The 17,210-nt window shown below is 35.7% G+C and overlaps 1 protein-coding gene across 11 annotated transcripts in view; it reads left to right on the forward strand.

Annotated features, from left to right (window-relative positions):
* Nucleotides 1-12,810, forward strand: part of SULF1 (sulfatase 1) — a 90,987-nt gene extending 78,177 nt beyond the window's left edge. For 8 of the 11 annotated variants that reach the window (XM_039345379.1, XM_039345385.1, XM_039345380.1 and 5 more), the window contains 5 exons: nucleotides 420-488; nucleotides 2,642-2,814; nucleotides 3,539-3,681; nucleotides 4,422-4,545; nucleotides 10,969-12,810. In XM_039345379.1, coding sequence (XP_039201313.1) covers nucleotides 420-488; nucleotides 2,642-2,814; nucleotides 3,539-3,681; nucleotides 4,422-4,545; nucleotides 10,969-11,759 — 1,300 coding nt within the window. In that variant the 3' untranslated portion in view covers nucleotides 11,760-12,810. Of the gene's footprint in view, nucleotides 1-419; nucleotides 489-2,641; nucleotides 2,815-3,538; nucleotides 3,682-4,421; nucleotides 4,546-6,015; nucleotides 6,050-6,265 lie in introns of all 11 variants that reach the window. The other 3 variants (XM_039345389.1, XM_039345388.1, XM_039345390.1) reach the window with 3 other exon arrangements.
* The last annotated feature ends 4,400 nt before the right edge of the window (nucleotides 12,811-17,210 follow it).

Genomic DNA, 17,210 nt, shown 5'->3' on the forward strand with positions numbered 1-17,210 from the left:
ATATGACAGCATGTACAGAAAGAAGTCATACAGTGTTGTCAGACAGAGTATTCTTTTATTGGATTTTGTTTCATAATTTCATTATTTTATAGAGTTCTATTTATATAGTTAAATTTCAGGAAGATTTTTGAAATAAGTAATCCTAGAAGCATTTTTAGAACAAATCCCAGGACCATATTACTATAGTCCATATTTTTTATATTGTTAATATAAAAAAGTAATTACTACACAGCTTTCTAGTCAAAGTAAATGCTTCTGAAATCTAAGAATTTTTTACCCCAGATCCATGCTTCTTTAAAAGAGCCTCGTTGTATATAGAATCAGTGCTGCTCATGATCAGATTTTAAAATATTAGACATGTTTTTGCTTTAAAGGGGCATTTTACAGAAAGTTTTTTATGTTATAATCTTTCTTTATAGCTATTATCACAAAGAAAAGGAGGCAAAAGTTCAAGAAAAGCTTAAGACAAGTCACCTACATCCATTCAAGTGAGTCTTCTTAATTTCCAGCATATTACTTGCCAGCATCTATTCATGAGACAAATCTTCCAATCATCTTGTCTTTCACATGCTATGGAAAGTTTGTCAAAAAAATTTTTTTTCATTTAATGATGTGAGATTTGGAATTAGGAAATAGCTTTAAAGAATTCCTTGGTTACATTTCAGTCTTTTGTTGTATCTCATGTTGATGGCTGAACTTTATATTTATTTCGCTGGAATTATGTTCAATTCTTTATACATCAATGTGGTTCAGTTTTTAAACATAGATTGTTTTCATTTTATCTGATTGCAGTACATTTCCATCCATTTCTATCGGTGACACAGATGCATAATAAAACTGACAAGGTTAAATATCATAATTGTGTAAACTACAATGGGCCTATAATTACTCCATCTTCCTAGGACTATAATCAAGCATCATTTAACTTGGTTGATCAGGGCAGAGATATACAACTGACTATCAAAGCATACAGATGATCCCTAAGCTATGTCAATGGATGATCACATCTAGCAGTTTTATTTATATAACTTAACTATATTTAAGTTAAAGAAAAGTGGATCCCTAAGCCACCCTATCATGTAGATCTGGTCCCACCAGCAAAACAACGGGAACCAGTCCTGGAGATAGGAGGAAAACTACCATTCCATTGTGCCTCCCATTCTCCCAAGCCAGTCCAGAACAATGACATATTTGATGGTATTCAAGGTCACTGAGTGATCAAAGAGGGTTAGAAGGAAGACCCTCCTCCCCAAATAGCTTCATTAAAAAGGGTTACATATCAAGCTGAACCAAGCAAAAGAACTCTAGCTTAATTCCTTTTTTCCAGAGCCCTTTGCTGAAATACAACCTCCTTCTAAAAAAGGGAAGATTGGAGACTGGATGAAATTGTCTGTTTCATAGGATCTAGTCATAGTTTATTGAGGAGAGGTTAGACCACTGTATCATTCAGAGCCCGTAGAACTACCCCATCTCATAACAGTACATTCACCACTACTGCAAGTCATCTCCCAGGAAGCCTTGACCAGCCAAGAGAGATAAATATAGATTCAAAACACATATGGCCTCACTTACAGCTTCAAATAACCTGCCCACTTCCTTTTAATTAATTACAAATTGTTAGTATGTTTTACAGGGTCTAGTTTATGTGTTCTTTCTTTTAAGAAAGTGGTTATCTGCTTGTATTCCACTATTCCCTTAGTGTTAGAGCTACTTAGGTTTTAATGTGTCTCCTTTGTATTTTTCATATATCTAAATTCAATGGATTTTATTTTTATGGTTGATTGCAATGAGCAGATGTTAGACTGGAATTTGGCATTTTTATCCATCAAATTCTTCCCAAAGACCTGAGAGGCAGATGTTTTTTTATGGTATTAAGGTTATCATTGCAAGATGCAGGCTGCTCCAAGTAAAGCTGCAATTGACTGATGGTAATTATATGGCAAAGTAACATATCCCAATCATCATCTGTAAGATTTCAGGGTTCACCAGCTTCTAAAAGGAAGTTATCAAGTTGATCAGCCTAAATTTTAGGGAGGGCCATTCTAAAGCATAATGCCATTGTGAAAAATGCATATTAAGTTATTAATTAAGTAATTATTATAGGAAAATAAACAGAAGTAACCACATTCCAGCATTGACAAAGCCGGCTATAAATAATAGCAGGAAGCATTGTTTATGTTAAGTTTATATGTATACTTAAAAACATACAGATTTCTGAACATGATTTTATGTCTTTATATTCTTAATGACAGAGATAATGTACCTAAGAAGCAATATCTGTGTTCCGCTTTGAAGCAAGCCAGTTCTTCTTATCTGAAAAAAAAAAAAAAAATAACAAAAGCAAAACTAAAATCATAAAAGGTTTGATAAAGCAAATTAATTTCTCAAAGCTTGGTGCAATCCGCATATTTTACATAATACCGTAGTTCCCATGAGCACTAGTGAGCTTAGCCAATGTCACTGATTATGCTCTTCCAGAACCAGGGAAAATAATACTGTATAATGTTTCTAGGCTATAAGCCAAATTGCAATTGTCAGTTTATTTGTGAAAAATGTACATGTACATAAAACTTAGTTTATTGTAGCCTCGATTATTAAAGTATGCTATTGTTTAACATCTAAAATATTTTTGAGTGATTAGGGAAGCTGCTCAAGAGGTGGATGGTAAACTTCAGCTCTTCAAAGAGAATCGGAGGAGAAAAAAAGAAAGGAAAGGGAAAAAGCGCCAGAAGAAAGGAGATGAATGCAGCCTTCCTGGACTCACTTGCTTTACTCATGACAACAATCACTGGCAGACTGCACCATTCTGGAACTGTGAGAACCACTTCCAGTAGATGCATGCTCATGGGAATAAGAATTGATGTGAGGGAGTTGGAGGGCATATTTGTTCTGGATCTCATATGGAGAGGAGAGGAAAAGACAATAAGCTCATTAAAAATGGGTATGTTAATTCAAACTAGAATTGCGTTTAGAGCTGAAATGACTAGATTTAATTTACAGATTTCTGAGTGAAAACAGTTTCAAAGTAAATGAAATCCAGAGATCTTGTGTGACCCAGTAGGAGCATAAAGATTTGCTTGGTGGTGGTGGGCAAAAGAGACAGCAACATATGTGACAGTGCTAGGAAACCTAGCAGTACCCGTTTCTATTTAGTGATGTATTTGGATGAGGTCTCATAGGCAAACAGGGCCAATCCATTGTTCAGTTTAAGAAATCCAAAGCTTGAACTCATCCAGTGGTAGACTGTCTAGGCTCTGCTTTGAAGAACACCCAGGAGAGAAAGTTCTCCCGGTAGCTAATTCAAATTCCAAACTGCTCTTATCATCAGGAGATTGTTTTTCTAACATTACAAGATGGGTTGCAGAAATGTTTTTGTGAACTTGTAAAAGCTGTATGTGTACTTTGTACAAGCATTGTCCACTAATATGCAGTATCATTGCATGAAGCATGTGATATGCTTATGGAATTATCAATGGATTCCCCTTGCTCAAGTGAAGTGAATACACGTATGTTTAAATTCATTTTTCCCCTATAACAGTGGGATCGTTTTGTGCTTGTACAAGTTCCAACAACAACACTTACTGGTGTTTGCGAACAGTAAATGAAACGCACAACTTCCTCTTCTGTGAATTTGCTACAGGATTTTTGGAGTATTTTGATATGAATTCTGATCCGTATCAGGTAAATATATGTTAAAAATGATACAGTTGTCGGAAACTACCTTAGTGTAAGCCACTATTAATACATTCCAATTATATCTCATTTTATGTCTTGATGAAACTCAGAATAATGTAAGCTGGTCTCCCCAAACTTTCACATCCAAGTTTTGATCCAAGCATACAGTCATGTATATTTTGCATCTCTCTTACTACATGATATATGTGGCACTGAGAAAGTATTACAAGTAGTACTTGCCTTACAACCAGTTGTTTAATGACTGTTCAAAGTTATGGCAGACCTCCCTGGATATAACCCAGTTCCAAAGTTATGAGAGCTCACACACACACACACACACACACACACACACACACACATACACACACACATGTTGAGTATGCTACATTTACAGCTTTTTGCTCCTGTGGTTACATAACTGCCTTTTATGATGATTTTGCCAAAAACTGGCATTTACTTCCACTTTTTGGCAAATACAGCCCCTTGATTCATGTAATGACCACTGCAAAAAAGATCAGATTGGTCATGTGGGTGACCTGATTTACAACCATCACAACTTATCATCATCAGAGGTAGATTGCACCACAGTTGTAAATCAAGAATTATTTCTGGATCCTTGCATATGTGTTCCAAAGAAATGTGAGAAGTAGTTTATACTTGTTGAAAGTCCATGTGCATAGGCATAATCATTTAAAGTTCACATCTTTTGCAGATGCAAGCATTCATTTATTTCTTTCCATGCTCAGCTAACAAATTCAGTACATACGGTAGAAAGAGGCATTTTGAACCAGCTACACCTTCGGCTAATGGAGTTACGAAGTTGTCAAGGTTATAAGCAGTGCAATCCAAGACCTAAGGGACTTGACACAGGTAACAACCCATGGTTTAAAAACTGGAACATTGTGTTTTGTTGCCCCTAATTATTCCAAGGAGCAGCTCCATGGTTCCTGACAAGGACTTTTAGGTAAGGACTTACAAGCTCAAGAAAATAATGCATTTCACTGAACATATGAATGATACATAACATTGAAATAATTATTTTTATTTTTATTTATTTGTATCCCACCTTTATTGTTTTTATAAATAACCCAAGATGACAAACATATCTAATATTTCTTTCTCCTATTTTCCCCACAACTACCCTGTGAGGTGGGTTGGACTGAGAGACAGTGATTGGCTCAATCATCTAAAGCAGGGGTGTCAAACTCACAATGTCACGTGATGTGTTATGACGTAGCATGACTTTTTTTCCATTGGCGGCAATGGGGTGGGCACAGTTTCACATGAGGCATCCGGCCCGTGGGCCGACAGTTTGACAGTCCTTATCTAAGGAGTAGAAAAACCTGCAATTTCCTTATTATAGATTTGTTTTACCTTATAACAGAGTGGCATTTTTTTGTCAGTGCAAGTGAAAAAAGCTAGGATAGATTAAGAAATCACTCCTACCTTATACAATAATTATCCATTATCAATGAATTAGGCTAGATTATTTTCTCCCAAAAATCCACTGGGAAATTGAAATAAGACTATGATAAAATGAAAATAAATGACTACACAGGTCATCTGTTTTTATCTTACAAATAAGCAAGTCTTAAGATGGTTAGATTATGAAATCTTAATATGTGTCCCTTAATGTTAGTCTGATGCTGCATATTCTCTGAATTGTCATTGTCTCTTTAGCTCAGTGTTTCTAACCTTGACAATGTTAAGGCATGTGGACTTCAACTCCCAGAATTCCACAGCCAGCAATGCTGGCTGTGGAATTCTGGGAGTTGAAGTCCACATGCCTTAACATTGTCAAGGTTGAGAAACACTGCAGCTGGTTTTAGAGCTTTCTGGTGAATAGGCAATCTACTGGAGATGGACAGAGCCTGAAACTTGCCTCTTTTTACACATCTTAAAGCAATAGCAACCCAAACTTGCCAATAGGAGAAAGGAATTTGAATTGGCATCAGCCTTGCACAACATCATCAACTCCTATTACAGATGTGCATAGCTAAGTCAGCTCTCACTTCCTCCCAAAACGGCAAGATGTCCATTCTTTTATCATCTATAATATAATTAGAAATCATGGATTTGTTCCTTGGAGATTTATACGGTTTCATTTCTTTTACCAATAAACATTTCCCTTTTCTTGTAACTTAATCATCTTTTTGTCCTGTTTTAGTTATTTCAGAACATATCTTACTCAGGTATCTTTGTTGAACTGCTTCTTTACTTGATTATAACCCCATAAAATTAAGATTAGGAATTAGATGCTGTGCATGGAAAGCTACATTGTGAATGATTTTACCAAATCTAAACACTAACAAAAGTTACTCTTGTATTTTCCTATGTCAGGAAATAAAGATGGAGGAAGCTATGATCCACACAGGTATCCACACTTTTTTATTCTCCTCAGCAGCTTCTTTCCAAATAATTGCATGACCTGGTCCATTTCAACTAATGCCTCTACTATGCCTGCTGCGCATCACATAGCTTTTGCTGCATGCAAGCACTAATGCTGTTCCATCAAGCCACTGTGTTTACATTTTCACATTACATTTAATATATTTACATCAAAATTTCATTTTATTTTACTCCACATTAGGAAATTCACTCTCATCCTCATACTTAAACAGAGGAAGAGAGAGAAGATATAGTGCAGAAAGAATGCTCAGCCATTTATTCACCAATCCACACCCACCTGTCTTTCCATCTAGAACATCTACATATCACTCTTTGTGGGGCATCAGACATCTCCATGTGTTAAGGGAACCTGGAATGAAGAATACATTCTTGTACTGTTTTACGTACTGTAGGTCATGATGTCCTAAAGAGGGTGCTTAAATATGTATACCTTTGCACACCAAAACAAATTCAATTGCACTTATAGTATAGATGTTCATATATTTGAGTTTATATTGGATACTTGTTCACTTTTTCTCTATAGAACTTGATTTTTTATAAAACTGATGGGTATCTGGTCCATAAGACACTTATGTACATTTCCCAAATAAAATGCCAAAAAGTGTTATGTATTTCTGCACCAGTAAAATTGATGTTATAAAACTGTTGAAGTTAAGCCAATGTGGACTGGATCAGCACCCAGATGATATGAAATTCTGTGAGATAATAATTATTAAATGCATTTTAAAAGAAGGGTAACTCTTAGGATTATTGGATTGTTTTGCAAAACTTCAGTAAGAGGTTGGGCTTTGCTACATATTTAGAATCAAATAGAAAATAATTATTTACATTGTGCACTTTTGGGATTTACAAGCTTCCTTCTGCTTAGTTTCTCAAGGATTGTTACTCTGTCAAACTGCTTCAAGTTGCCTCTGCTTAGTACTTGGTGGCAACAATTAGCAGTCTTTACACACTTCCAATTGATAGCTCAGTGACTACCTTCACCACACATTAGATTGCCTCAGGCTAAGCCAGAGGTGGTTGTAGGCCAGTGTTAGTCCTCAACTTGTATTCAGATCAAACTAAGGCACAATTTTAATCAATAAGTAACTAAAACAAGCAACTGTTTATTCACCAAAGTGTCTATTATCATTTAAAATAAAAAACAAGTCAGCTTCTTGGTCAATTAGTCATGAATTGGGAAGTGAATGATAGAAATGTTGGAATTGTCTTGTCTTCCCTGATAAGACAGGAAATGTTGTTGAAAACAAAGGAATTAGCATTAAGCCATGTAAATGTTCTAGAATTAGCACTGAAGATCAATTGGGGCTTGAGAGAGCTGTTCGCCTGGTGAATTCAACCTGTTTACAACACAGAAACAAAGCTTTTCTGCCCTCTGCCCTCAGTTATCTCTTTTCCTTTCTACATAGTTTGTCTCCCCTTGTCTCTTTCCTTCCCTTTCCATGTACAGTTACACTTTCCAGTCATCCTATCTCCATTCCCTTTTCTTTGTTGAGGTTTCTTTTAGAAGAAGGAGCATGTGTGCTCCTCTGTGTGAGAGACGTATTTGTGAGAAAATGATTGATATATGCCGATGGGCTTCATTTAAGTTTGCAAATGGTGCACCTTTGTTTATAAGTGCTTAATTGTAATTATTTGTTATTCAATTAATGTACATTTTTTCTTTTTTGGATATGCCTTCTAGGATTTCTATGAACAGCACACCTATAAGCATACACATGCACAAGTGTGCTCCTCTTTTCAGTATTCTCTACAGGTTCAATGACCATTCAGCTCTATGAGGGTGCTGAATGAGGGGGACTTAGGATGGAACTTCAGAGTTCCAGCCATTGCAACATACCCATGGTCACCTAGTTGCGATTCCTGACATTCTCTGCCAGCTTCCCACAAACAAAATCAACAAGGACACCAGCAAAGAATCCAAAGTCATGAGCATGTGATGTCCTTGATTAATGATTTATGTAATCTTTGTTTAACAATGGCAACCTTGCCATCATTAACTGATGCAGTCACATGATTTCATGCTCTATAACCATGTCACTTAGTGATGGAGTTCCTGGTGCCAATTGCTATCATAACCTGGGGAGTACCTGTATTCAGAAAGAGTCCACAATGTTGATACACCAAACTATGTTACACCAAATTATTATCCTGAGTAACATAACATTTTCTGGAGTAATATTCTTCAAGTTGGCAATTTCTAGATATGTCGCAATGGCAACTTCCACCATGTACAGCTCTTACAAATGCAGAATCTCCTGGCTTAGACTTATGGAATTCTTGATCCATCTGGAAGATACTGAGTTTGGAAATATTACTCTAATATGGCTGAGGTTTACCATATTGTCTTATACCATTTTGACTTTTTTCACCTTTATTTTTTTAAATTTAATTCATTTTGAATTCTTTCTAATGTTTTCTCTAGTACCAGGTCCTTTCCTGGAGTAACTTCTTAGGTTCATCTTCTGACTTGCACTCTCTCTGTAAAGATTTGCTGTGTAATTGATATCACTAATACCAAAGCCATTTGGAACTATCTCATATTGCTGATGACTGATTATAGCAGGGCAACACTTTTTTTATGCACACAAGCCTCTGCCATTCTATCCAAAAACTTTCTTCTCTATATTTATTAAGAATATAAAATCTTAAGGTCATTAGCAGGCTGAGTATTTTAATCACTAATCAGTCAGACATCTAGGAAAGCCAGGTTTTCAGTGTAACAGCCTCTTATGTTGCTTCTTCGTAGGCACTGCATACGTACTGTAGCATATGTTCAGTAGCAAAGATTAAGATTACTGATTGACCTAAAAATGACTAGCTACAAATTAGCTCTATTTTAAAGTTGTTTCATACTATTCAGTATCAGACACCTGCACGTTACCATTTCTGCTTCTCTTTCCAATTCCCCAAATATTTGGGCATGCTGAGTCTTCACTGTACAAAATTTGCTTCCTTTTTGATAGGAAAGGCATTTGTCCACAGGTTTTGAGATTCTTGAAGCATGGTAAGCCCTTCCTTGCTGACTTCACTCTTGCTGTATAGTCCATATGTGCATCCATATTGGCAATTAGTGTCTATAATAAGTCCTCATCAGTCTCTAGTGATGTTACTTCCATGAGCACCCTAAGGAGTCCAGTGAGATTGGTAATGTTGCTATTGCCTATAAGGATATTTATGTGTTAAATGCCATTTGTTTTTCCATTTGTTGTTACACTCTAAAAAAAAATCTATAAAACAAATATACTCTTTACCCCTTTCAATTCCTGGCTGGAGATGAAAGCTTATGGAAAACAAAGGCAACTGGGCAACATGGATAGATCTTGAAGCGTCTTATTGCCCTCACAGAAGTATTTCTTTTTATATAACACAGCAATAAAACAACTCTTGGTATCAATTATTGTCCCTTGCATGAGAACTTTTCTGAAATTTTCAAATGTGTACTTTTGGTAGAAAAATGTCTGTTATATTTCTGTCTTAACCTATTTTCCTCCATATATATTCTAATATAGGTCCCATTATAGACAGTCATTGTAGCTCAATACTTTTGAAAGGTACAGGTTTAGAGAATGTGGTCATTTTTATTTTTCTGGATTTGGCATCAGTAGCTTTTCCAGTTTTGTGCAGAGAGGTTGGACAGGTTTAACGCAAATTAAGTTACTATAACTGAGAAATATTATAAAGACAAGCAAGAATTAGCTTAACTCTTATCTGCAATGTAAAGGTAAAAGGATTTACATACTGTAGAAGTGTACAACAGCACTTACTCTTAAGTGATTCTTCTACAGCATTTAATTTTTTTAATGTTTCTGTTTTAAACTAAAAAAGTTAAGCTGAGTCTTGCTTTGTCTTGATATACTGTATCTACATTTCCAAGGAAAAGAGAAATTCTCTTGGTCACTAGGTATCTGCAGGACCACCAACAAAATTAAACTCATCTCAGAAGATTCTCCCGACAGAAGTTCTTTATGGTGCCCCAATTTCAGGAGGTGCTGCAGGAAAAAAAAATATTTTCAGAAGATTCACAAATTTATTTATTGCTTATTTACTACTATTGTTTTTTGTTATAAATCACAGGGTGCTTTGCTTAAAGGTATAACTATTATACTATATTTGAGCATATTATTATAAACCCTATGTTCTGCAAAGATTTGGTAACATCAAATTAAAAGTACTCCCCAACAAAAGGAGTTTCCTTATGATCCTCTTGGATTTAATTAAGCCATGGAGAAATAATGAATATATGTGTATAATGAAAGACTATTTATACAAATGCTTTGGCTATCTCACAACTAAATGTCAATCACTATTACAGCAAGAAATCCATGTGAATGTTTCTGTAATGCTTTTCTTTTTGGGGAAGAATTGCTAAATTCACTTTCATCATATTGAATGAGACCTGCTATGAAAAAATGCAAGAGAATGCTGCTGCTTGGTATTAACCCACTCATGTCTCACTTGAGCTCCTTGGGTAAAATATTGATTACATATCCCCACCTAAAATTAAGAGATAGTATTTTCTCATTGCAACCAATATAGTAAAATTCTGAAAAAGAGATCATAGCATGTAAAGAATTTCCTATGTTGTGCTACTCAATTAAGATGGCAATTATTAAATATGACTGCAAAGATTAGATTGATATTTAATTCAAATCATTGGTTTTTCAGTTGGATCTATGAATCACTTTGAATCAGCAATCGAACTAGATACTCTTGAATCAATTTGGAAAATCAGATGGAAGCGCCAAATGGAACTGATTGACTTTTCAAATTAAATTATGATTTGAACCAAAGCCATTTGAATCAGATCTGAGCTAAGCTACACATGTCTGATATCCAATATTACAAGATGTTACTGTTTCCTTTTTTTTTTTCTTTTGACAGAGGGCACTTATGGCATGGATGGGAAGGCTAAGTTCCCAAATTTTACAGAAAGTATCAACTGGCAAGGACTGGAAGATTTGTACAGTGTGAATGAAAGTTTATATGAAGCCAGACACAATTACAGCATTAATTCTGATGACTGGAGAAATTACTTGAAGGATGTAGATAGAATCTTTGCACTGCTGAACAGTTACTCTAAGCAAAATCAAAGAGCAGAGACTCCCACTGTTAATAACAGTGAAAACTTGGATGAATCATCCACATCATTTTCCTTGCTGGGAATGAGCTCTGCTGAAACAGATGAAGCTTCGAGTGGGTTCACAACCCTAGAGGCTCAACCTATCTTCCCAACATATTATGGAGACCTAACCTTGAGCACTGTAGTGTCAAGCAAGGATGGCAGACTTGAACTAAGCAATGATATTCCTGCAAAAAGGAGTACAAATGGTCACCAAGCCAAAACATGGCTAAAGATTGAAGAGCCAGTTAATTCAGAAATGGATTTTAGTGGGAACGATTTAACAGAACTGGAGTCCAGACACAGCTTCATCTTGCAACCAATTAACATTATTCAGAAAGTCTCTATGACAGACAAAGATTTTGCACAGGGTATTTTTGAAGAGCAAGTCTACCTGCCCATGAACTCCGCTGCAAAAATAATCAGCTGGGCTTTAAACACATTTGTTCTGAAACATAAAACTGAAATGTTGAGAAAAAGGGAAAGTTTTCAGAAATCTTCAGAGTTTCTGAATGAAGAAGGCAGTGCTTCAAATCCACTCCCCTCAAATTAGCCTGTGTTAGCAAGTCAGGCACTATTAATTAGGTGGCAAATGGAACAACCATTTTATAGCAAAATTCCATAGTTTGTATTTTATATACATATTCTTGTCAATGTGGCTGCAGCTACTAGAATCCGAGAATTAAAAAGGCACCATTGTGACTTTTTTTTAGCAGAGCTCTATTTTTTAAAGTAGTGTAAATGCACCTTCAAAGGAAATGAGCTCATTTTTTGTTCTCATAACAAATATTCTTATCCAATGTTTGAGTAATTTTTATTAATTTGAAGCATTGAAATTTCATATTGTCAAAGTAAACTTACATGCCCTTTTGTAATCTTCGTGCGATAGTCTTTATTAATCTGACTCGTCTACATGTTCTTAGTTTTGCTAATACAATGTAATTTGCAAAACAATAAAAGAAGTTGATAGAGAATGCATTATGTACATGGATTGTAAAAAGCAATTACTTGTATACTGAGCAGATTTTCACGTTTGATTTAAAACAGTTATGTTCAAATTGATTCATAGAAATGTTTTTTCTTAGATATAACAAACAGAAAACTTAACAGAAAGTTAAAGTGAGTTAATTTTCCAATAAATAGGAACTAAATTGTAATTAAGATTTTTATTTTTTCAGGAAAATTCGATTTTTACTTTGCAAAAGGTCTTAATGTATTCACAGCTGTTCTAATCATTTTAGAATAAAATCCAGTCCAAAGAAAGGTTCTATATATAAATATGCTATATATTATATTGCATCTTGGCACACTTGCAGATGTGCAACACATACCCTTTTTTAAACACAATTTAAGTTGTGACAGCACAATTGCATTGTCGTATCTGTATGCAGCCATACAGAATACTGGATTGTAGGTATACCTTTTAAAACAGCAAGGAGTAATGTTATGTACAAAACAACTTATCCACTCTTCCCCAGAATCAAGTGCAGGCACGCAACTTGGGTGTCCTCCTGGACTCACAGCTAAATCTGGAACATCGATCGGCTGTGGCCAGGGGGACCTTTGCACAGGTTCGCCTAGTGCACCAGTTGCGGCCTTATTTGGACCGGGAAGCTTTACTCACAGTCACTCATGCCCTTGTCACCTCAAGACTGGATTACTGTAACGCGCTCTACATGGGGCTACCCTTGAAGAGCGTTCGGAGGCTGCAGTTGGTTCAGAACGCAGCCGCGAGAGCGATTGTGGGCGCGCCAAGGTGCGCCCACGTGTCACCTATCCTCCGCGAGCTGCACTGGCTTCCTGTGGGTCTCCGGACGCAATTCAAGGTGTTGGTTATCACCTTTAAAGCCCTTCATGGCATAGGGCCAGGTTACTTACAGGACCGCATTCTGCCGCACAGCTCCCAGAGACTGGTGAGGTCCCATAGATTGGGCCTCCTTCAGGTCCCGTCGGCCAGACAATGTCGGCTGGCGGGCCCTCGGGGAAGGGCCTTTTCTGTGGTGGCTCCGACCTGGTGGAATCAACTTCCCCCTGAGGTTCAAACTACTCCCACCCTGCCGGCCTTTAAGAAGGCCGTTAAAACCCTCCTGTTCCGGCAGGCCTGGGGCTGATGTCCCCGGGGGGCCGGGATATGATCGGACTCGCGATATGACTGCTTTATTTTATTGTTTTATCATTGTTTTAACTTTGTACGCCGCCCTGAGCCCTTTGGGATTGGGCGGCATATAAACACTGAAAAATAAATAAATAAATAAATAAGGAAAAGAATGCTTCCCACAGAATTATCAGTGAAGTTTGCATATGTTGGTTTAATAAAGTGCTTTAGACTATAGTATCTGAACAGGGGAAAATAGATACAGTCATCTGGAATTGTATGAAGGTAAAGATTGTTCCTAAAATGTGGGGTCTGGAGATTTTTTCCCCCGGTTGGGAGGGAACCCAAACAAACAAACACAAAAAAACCTCTAAACCTTCAGAATAAAGATTAATTCTTAGTTTTCTTAGTTACAAGATTTGCAGAAAGTGACATTTTAGAAATCATTTATAGAAATAAGGTTGACATAGAATTGTTTGTTTCAATCATGAAATACCAGATAAATATTTCATGTTATTAATAGATTAAATACACGCAAACGTACCCACCACACTGTTTCCTTTTGCAATAAGAGCATACAAAGTTCATAAAGGAGCAACAGTAAACCAATGAAATTAAAATCCTAATATAGAGGAAGATAGCTAAGTGTAGTTTATATACCAACACCATTCACAATTTATTTTTCCAGTAAATCCATATGCGGCATCCCATACTGACTTTTGGTTTTTAAAATTCTCACATTCTCTTTTGGAAGAGCTCAACTCCAGTAATGATCTCAGCCTCCTATTTCCTTTCAACCCATTCACTCTTCCTTTATAACTCTCTTTTGCAATTTAATTCTCATTAATTTGCCCTATATGGCCAAATTCCAATGTTGTTCCAGGTTGTTTGCTCATATTTCAGCATTCATTCCACATTCAGAGTATTCGTTTTTGACCTTTTCTTTCATTCTTTTTCCTCACATTTTTGCAGTAGTCAGTTCCCAATTTCAACTTACCATTTGGTTTAATGTCTATGGAATTTCTCAGTCATCCAGGTTATGTTGTCCTAAATGTGCTTTTTCAAAAGGCAACTGGACTTTGTTTTTCTTTTAATATGTTTCGCTTCTCATCCAAGAAGCTTCTTCATCTTCTTGGATGAGAAATGAAATGTCTTCAAAGAAAAACAAAATCCAGTTGCCTTTTGAAAAAGCACTTTTGGGGTTACCATTTGGTTACTCTTAGTTTTTCTTATTTCCAAATAATCTGGGTACAAGCACATTCTCATATACAGCCATTTTTGCTTCTTCAAACATTCATTCCACACAGCATATATTTTCTAGTAGCATCCGCACATCTTAAAATAGCTCCATTTTTTAATACACATTTTACCAAGGTATACAAATTAATCGACTTGCTCTTTTGCCATTTATATAGAAACTTGTAATTTCCTCTGTCAAACCCAATTGCCTTGATATTTATGTATTAATGTTCAATTCTGTGCTCCTTGTATTAGTTTATATAACATTTACTTATTGTTTGAAGGCATTTCAGTAATTTTTATGAAAAGCTTTTGGTGGATTCTGTAAACATGAGTATCATTTACATGTCTCAAACTGAACAAATTTATTTAAGGATGTGAATGATAGAGTTTTATATATATGTTCATTAGATTACACACTGTTCATGTAAGAATTTTTTGAATACTTTTATAGAACAATTCTGACTTCAGGAAAGTCTAGAAGCAATAATTCTTCAAATAAAGAGTTTCTGTACCTGTTTTATAGAAATCAGTCAAGTAAAATTTACATAAAGGTATTAAATTATTTTAATTCAGTGTATTAACTTATAATCTAATAAGAAATGTTTTACCATGTAATATTTTGCAGTTACTTGAATTAAAATAACGATCCAAGCCTCAGATACAAATTGTAGACATGAACAGTTGGGAGCAATGGTTGCATAAACAATAGAAAATAATGGAAACAATAATTTTAAGTATAAATAATGTCTTCTAAATTACAGTGGTACCTCAGTACTTGACGTCAATTGGTTCCAAGAGGCACTACAAGTACTAAAAATTACAAGTGCTAAACAAACCACGTGACCCTTTGTTTTGGCCAGGAAGAACTTTGTCCTTTTTCCTATATCAGTAACCTTCCCAGGATGGCCGACTTCCAGTCTGCCCTCTGTGGCCATCCTCCTTTTCCTTTTCAGTGCACTGAATACCAAAGAAGCAATGAGAACCAGCACAACATTTTCGTATCAAAATGTTCGAGCACCAAATTGATGACTTTTGAAGCAGTCTACTACTGTACTGTAAATCCTTCTGCTTCACTGCAGCAATGTGGTATTTTTTTAGTTAGTTTTCAAGTTGTTTTTAAATTTGATAGATAAAATATTAACAGCTATAAACTGAAAGGAGCTTCATCCAGAACTTCCCTAAAAACCAGAGAAAAAGGCAGGAGTTACTATGGTTTCTAATTTGTCCACAGGAAAATACACCATTTCCATCCCATGTCTCTAAATGCATGCAAAGCCAAAACTGAGAAGTTAGCAACAGACAATAGGTGCCAGCTATGCAAAACAGCTGAAGAAACAGTAAGCTGTGGCAAAAAGATTGCACAGATGGACTACAAGCAACGGCATGACAAAATAGCTGGAAAATCTGCAAGAAATATCATAAAATAGAGAAAGTCACAGAAAATGAAGATGCTGTGGGACTTTAGAATTCAAACAAACAGGCATCTAACACACAACGCCCCAGACTTAACAATGTCAATAAAAAAGACAAAATGTCTGGATAGTGGATGTACCTGGTGGCAGAAGAAGAGAAGAGAAAGAACTGGAGAAGATAACAAAATACAAAGATGTACAAATAGAAATAGAACAACTATGGCAAAAGCAAGCAAAGGGTGCAATCCCAAAATATCTGCACCACTTGAAAATCATCAATATTGACAAATTTGTCATCAATCAATTGCAAAAGACCACTTTACTTGGAACAGCTTCCATCCTGTGACAATATCTGTAATACCATCAAACATCCAGATCTGCCTATTCTAAGTCCTTGGAAAGAACTTAATAGCTAGACAGAAATGCCAAACCCAGTGTGAACATCTGGCTCACTGTGAAGCAAATCATAATAATAATCAGAAAAAATGTGAAAATTGAAGACCCCAAAACAAGAGTAGAATAAACTCAGTTAACAATTACAAATATAAAGGAAAAGCTGATATGATCTATAGAAATAACTTAGAAATAGTAACAGAACACTACAGGCCACCCTAACCCGTGAATTGATTACCCATTACCAAGAAGAATTAAAAGAAAAAATTATGGCATATGCAGAAAACAGTAGAAAGACAATACTGCCAGCAATGGTAGTGCCTAAAAAAGACTTGACACCTATAATGAAGGATGTAAATAAGGCACTTGTAACAATTAACATTTATCAACAGACCAATCAGTTTCGCTACAGTAGAACAGTGGTGGTTCCAGAAGAACTGGGTACTGAAATTAAAAATCAAATGCAAAATCATATTCAATCCCCAAAGTAGAACAAGTAATTTTAAAAAGAGCAAACATTGAAGCATGTAAAGATTGAGACAAGCCTAATAAAAAAAATACTGACTTAGTACTATTAAAGCTGAAGAAGGTTTGGAAATCATAGATCAACAAATAACAGCAATAGCTGGAAAAATTGAGCACTATGAGATGCGAATCATTCCATTTAAGCACTATTGGTTATTTCAATCAACCAAAGATGATTCTTCCAAAGTATAAATGGCAACAGAAATGCTGAAAATGGAAAACCAAACAAAAAGGAAAATTTTGGAAAGATTTAGAAGAAACTCAAAAAGACTAATAACAACATAAATGATTAAAAACTGAATGAAAAGGATTAAACCATCTCCTGAAAATGATCCCT

This window comes from Crotalus tigris, unplaced genomic scaffold (genome assembly GCF_016545835.1).
Source record: "Crotalus tigris isolate CLP2741 ecotype Arizona unplaced genomic scaffold, ASM1654583v1 scf7180000017952.28453644438:3035480, whole genome shotgun sequence".
NCBI lineage: Eukaryota > Metazoa > Chordata > Lepidosauria > Squamata > Viperidae > Crotalus > Crotalus tigris.